Below are 6,000 nucleotides of genomic sequence, written 5' to 3'. Positions count from 1 at the left end.
AACTGCTGCTAATGTTTCTTGTGTATAGATTATAGAGATGCCAAAAAAAGAGTTTCCAGCTACCATTGTGTATCTACTAGTGTCTGAATTTAAATTATATTTAAAGTAAAAATATATAATTTTCTTGTAGAAACCACAATGAGATTTCCTGTTTGTTGGTTTGTTGGTTGGGTAGTGAGTTAGTGAGAAAACAGTAATTTGCTGTTGCACCTCTCACTTCCAGTGTAAAGTGACGATAGACTTGTCATCTGATTGCTACAAGACAGCACAGCGAAAACTTGAAATTTTACCCCCAGCTTCCGCTGCGTTCACAAGACAGGAAGTAGATTCATTCTGTTGAGTAAAGAGCATGGTGCTGGAAAGACGTGGAGGACACTTTTAAAGAGTGCTTTACATGTTATTAGGAAGCCCACACACTCCACCAGTGAGCCATGAGCAAACGGAAACTGAGTAAGTTATGGTTTTTTTTCTGATGGGGAATTATTTGGAAAAGTACTTGTCGTCTGTCGCCCTAAAGGATCCAGCAAAAGTAAATCAAATCCGTCAGTGAGAGAAGCACCTGATGGTGGACTGAACTTTCTCTGATTTTAGGCTGATTTTAAAAACTGTTTAAAGTTTTATATTTTGGTGTAAAATACTAAAAAGAAAAGGTAGTGACAGCAGAATTCACACAAAGCATACACAGTAAAAAAAAAAATCTTTGCTCTGAAATCCAGCAATATTTTTTTCTAAAGTTTAGATCGTCCAAAGGTCACAAGATAAAACTGGTTGGGCATGACATGAATTAAAGTTGTGCTTATGTTCTATACAAAGCTTAAAACCTCAGTTTCAGGACTGAAACAGTCATTTTCCAACATTTTTGTTGGATGACTTATCAGTCATCTTACAACATTGCAGATCTACTAACAAGGATGTTTAAATTTAGGTGAAAGGTGTAATCCTTCTAAGTAATAGTACAAAAGTTGTGGCATCAAACTAGCCTGTGTCTCTCTGCCGGGCACGCAGCTTTTTCTGAGATAAATCTACAAATTTCATGTGACATGTTGTAAATAGATATTTGGGATCTTGATCATCCATCCGTCCATTCTCTTCCGCTTATCCTTATCAGGGTCATGAGGGGATCTCAGTTCAATTCAGTTCAACTTTATTTATATAACTCCAAATCACAACAACAGTTGCTTCAATGTGGTTTGTATGGTAAGATGAGGACCATATGATAAAACAGAGAAATACCCAGCAACATTATGAGCAAGACCTTTGGCGACAGTGGGAAGGAAAAACTCCCTTTTAACAGGAAGAAACCTCCAGCAGGACCAGACTCAGGGAGGGGCGGGGCCATCTGCCGCTAACAGTAGGGGTGAGATGAGGAAGACAGGGCAAAAGACATGCTGTGGAAGAGAGTCAGAGATTAATAACAAGTAATAATTAAATGCAGAGAGGTCTATTAACACATAGTCAGTGAAAAAGAAATGCATTATGGGAATCCCCCAGCAGCCTAGAATTATTGCAGCATAACTAAGGGGGGATTCAGGGTCACCTGATCCAGCAGTAAACTGTACACTTTAGCACAAAAGAAAGTCTGATCTTACAAGTAGAGATGTGTCTGTCTCCTGAATCCAAGCTGGGAGCTGGTTCTACAGAAGAGGCCTGAAAACTGAAGCATCTCCCTCTCATTCTATTTTCAAATAGTAAGCCGGCAGTCTGAGAGCGAAGTGCTCTAACAGGTTGATATGGTACGATGAGGTTTTTGAGATAAAATGGAGCCTGACTATTCACAATCTTGCATGTGAGGAGCAGGATTTTAACTTCAATTCTGGATTGATGAGAATACATGAGAAATATGCCCTCTTTCTAGTCCCTGTCAGAACTCTGGCTGCAGCATTCTGGAGCAACTTTGAGGGTTTTTAGGACATCCTGATAATAATTACAGCAGTCCAGCTTAGAAGTAGGAAGTAAGCCTAATAAGGCATTTGAAGACATTAATTTTTAAAAACGTTTTACACACAGGTGATAAATTACCATTAAATGTTCTAAACTGTGTTGTAGAAAAGTCCAGTGACTGTGTATCTGCAATGGAAGCTGCAGAAACTGGACAGCGGATATAAAAACACTCTCCATGTTTAATTTGTGTGTGACGGCTGTTTTTCACTAAATGCAATCGGGTGAGAATTTGTGTATTAAAGTAGTTATCAGTGTTGTTTTTGCAAAGCAGATCTTGATCTCAGTCAGACTTCCTGACACAAAAATATTTTTACTGCTGCCTTGCCACTTCTGCTTACTCTTATCACTGCGGCTGGTGCTGCACATTTTACTGTAATTGATAGTTCAAACACCTCCCCCTCTGCTGTGGTCTTCTGTTTATTCTTTTAGCTAAATTCTGTTGCTGTCTTTAATAGTTCTGCCATTTTTGATGTTCACTTGTGTTCAGTTCACTTTCTTTGCTTTTTTGTCTGTCGCTTGCAAACCTTTTTCATGTGTTTGACTGTTGGTAAATTGCTGTTGCCATCTTATTTTTCCAAAGCCCGACGTAACTGTTACATGCAAAGGTAAAGCTGTCAGCTGAAGCTCACTGGCCTGGTTGGCAAGCTGCTTCCATAGAAAGGATATTTGCACTGGCTACAGATAACTAGTGAGGACAGATTGGACTTCACAGCAAGCCTCAGTGCTGAAGAGGGATTCATCATTTATTAGACAACTACAGGCTGCAGCTGTGTTCACGCCCCAGATTAAGGAAACTTTAAACAGCTCACTTATATTGAAACTCCAACTGCAACTTGCAGACTTCTGAAATATGCTTTATAATAAAAGCCAAAAGAATTTGAAACAATTTATTAAATTTGCAACCAGATATTGTTTATTGTATGTTTTTAAATTATGTTTTTAATCTGATTGGAATATCAGAGCAGCCAAATGACAAAAGCAGCGTCTTAAATTTGGTTTTGAGTCTGGTCTCCTAAAGACAACCTGCAGCCTGTCCTAGCAGACTCAGACTGACACAGTCACTCTCTGACTGACTTTCTAATAACTACCTACTTATTTGTAAATGCAAACAGATTGCCTACGCATGGCAGTCAATCTTACTCAGCACCCAGTTTGCGTCTTTGCAGTCGGAGGTTCTCCTTTTATTCAGCTGGTTGTATTCATGTTATATTCCCATTTAAAGCAAAGCTGCAAACGCCTTTGTCATGTTACAGTTAAATGATATACTGCAGCAGCTACGTCACTGTTTGTGGAGGAATTTCTGAATTTATTTTTCTTTGAGCTTCTGGCTGGATTATGAAAGTAGGTTTCTGTGTATGTGGATGGCAACAGATATGTGATCTTCACTGATTTATCATACTTAGTTGCCACATTTTCACAAAGCGATTTCATGCAATTGCTAACTTTCAATCTAAAAAATAAGAGCAGACTAACTCAGTTTTGATGCACCAAAGTGAGACTGAAGTGAGTGATCGCAGTCCTTCGAAGCAACCATTTCAAAAGCGAGTAGGGAACTTGTTCATTGCACAAAGTTACAGTAATTTTAGTTGGACCGCCGTCTTCCACCACAGTTTTTCTTGGTGTGACTTTAGCGTAACACACTGAAAAGAAATGTTACTTTGAACCAACTTTAATAATTACCCTATTTTGTTACAGCTAAGTTTATTAGTTGTACTCAGACTGTAATTTAATATAAACCTTTTACTTGAAGTACAGATTCTCACTTTGACAAATTGTTTGTGTTGATTATTTTCATGGTAAGTTATTTTTAATTTTAGGTACAGTGAAATAAACAGTGTTAACCCAGAAATCCCAATTTTCTGTTGCTACAGTGGAGTGCAATGCAACACTTTTTCAGTGTAGAAGCATTTTTAAAATTAAGCAATCTCTAGTGGTTATATGTAAAAGCATATAAATAAAATGAGCTCAGGTGGCCACTTTTAGATCGGGCACAATCCTTACTTACCTATATACGCTCAGTCACCATAAACTTGAACCCCAGTGCACTCTAAGTCTGCTGGAGACTCTAAGTCTGCTGGAGACAAAATGAATGAAAACCATCCATTATCTGAACTGAATCTGAACTCATTCATACCTTAGATTATTTCAGAATAACCATTCAACACAACATGCATGTCTTTGGGCTGCGGCAGGAAGCTGGAGCATCAGGAGAGAACACATGACACTAAAGAAGTGCCCTGAAACAGGAACCTCTTCCTGTGATGCGACATTGCGACCCACACCATGATATGATAAAATACATCTTCTTTAACATCTGTTGATATCAGTCACAAATATATTGAGCATTAAAAATCCCCCCAAAACCTTAGTGTAACTTATCACAGGTTACATTTATAAATATTATAATATGGAACTGTATCAAAGCGGAGGAAGTAATCTAAAGCAAACATATTTGAAAATGTCTTGTATGTATGGTACATAAGACATGAATAATATTACTATATATTAACTCTTAGTAGAGCTGAAGTAGAAAAGTAGTAGTAGAAGCACAGAGACAGTGGTATTAGACGAGTCTGGTAAAAGAGGCTGATGTAAGTTTATTTGTGCAAGCCCATAAATGAATGTGCTCTATTGGCGCTCGTTCCAGTGTGTCCGCTGTTGCTTTGTCCACTGTTCCACTTACAAACATCTTTTTGCTCCATTGTTAACGAAGCATAGACGTGCCTTTGTGCTGTTTGAAGGGACAGCGGCCCGGCTGAGCGCACAGAGCTGAGCTAAGAAAAGACAGCGAATTCCTGCTGACAGGACAACAGGCCTCTGTGCATCTCTTCTTCTGCTGCTTGACTTGGTAGCTGTCTTATAAAAACTGATTTTTTTGAGGCAGCCTGAGGACATTTATTCGCTCTGTGAAAACAAATCAGCTTCAGGCTTCGGGACAACAAAAACCTCCAATGGAGCTCAGTTGAGTAGTTTTAAAAAGTTCAAATTTTAGAGTCACGTTGTTGCTTTAAGTGTCACGTTGTCCTTTGACATTTACAGAAATAGCCAAGGATCATAAATGCTGAAGTGAATCTGTTTGCTGCAGAAAAACATTAATTTTGGAACATCGTGGCATTATTTTTCTTAACAGAAATTGGCAAAGGACGTAGCTGCAAATTTTGTAAAATCTGCTTGTCTGCTGTTATAATTTGGCACTATATAAATAAATCTGATTAGAGTTAACAGTAGATAATTTTTCCTTAGTTCCTCAAAGTAATTGTATCTCAAAGAAAGCGAAACCATTTTAAAAACAGAATGAACTCAACGCCTAACAAGTTCTTTGGGATTTTTGAATGTTTCTACAACCAAGCGAATACAGTTGCTACCAAAATAAAACAGGAAGTGCATGTCAGAGAGACAAAGCATGCATTGACAACAAACAGAGGGAGACAAAGGGAGTGAAAAACAGTCCAGGTAGCAGGCATGCACAGTCGGGCCTGGTCTGGGCTACTTTTGGTACGTACGGTTCAGTTATGGCACCATCAGGTGCTCTGTGGGCATAAAGCAGGTCAGGCATGGGTTATAGAAAGTACTATGTGGGCCAGATGTGCCCCAGATGTCACAACTGATCTGACCTCTGGCTCAAGGTTCAGTGTGGTTCATAGAAAACCACAGATGTGGGCCATATCTAGGACAAATGTTCACTTCTCTCTGAGATGAGACAGGACAGCACTAAAAAACACAGAGAAGGGGATGAATTAAGTAAAAACAGAAGCAAAACTGACCATAAACTTAACAAAACCCAACAGTATAATAAGGAATAAATGACACAAAGGGAAATGCCCATATCTGTTTATTGGAAAGAGAGGAGGTTTTTAAGTTGATTGTTTAGTACTACAGTGTTTAACTTAACTCCACTGAGTGGGATTTACTCTAAAATATGACAGGCAATAAAGAACATTTTCTCATTTTTATGGTCATGGAAATCGATTAAGAACAATGTGGAAGTGACACATGCTGGCTCAAGTGTAAAAGATAACATCTACCCTCCATCAACCCCATCTTTGTATCTCTCTCCAA

At 38.6% G+C, this 6,000-nt stretch overlaps 1 protein-coding gene across 1 annotated transcript in view; it reads left to right on the top strand.

Moving 5' to 3' along the window:
• Positions 1 to 352: 352 nt before the first annotated feature.
• Positions 353 to 6,000, top strand: part of sh2d3cb (SH2 domain containing 3Cb) — a 57,666-nt gene continuing 52,018 nt past the window's right edge. The window contains exon 1 of the mRNA XM_080893908.1: positions 353 to 450. Coding sequence (XP_080750034.1) covers positions 432 to 450 — 19 coding nt within the window. The 5' untranslated portion in view covers positions 353 to 431. The remainder of the gene's footprint in view (positions 451 to 6,000) is intronic.

The sequence above is a fragment of the Rhamphochromis sp. 'chilingali' genome (assembly GCF_963969265.1).
Source record: "Rhamphochromis sp. 'chilingali' genome assembly, chromosome: 10".
NCBI lineage: Eukaryota > Metazoa > Chordata > Actinopteri > Cichliformes > Cichlidae > Rhamphochromis > Rhamphochromis sp. 'chilingali'.
The sequence above is the reverse complement of the archived record's forward strand: the minus strand, read 5'-3'. Positions and strand labels throughout refer to the sequence as shown.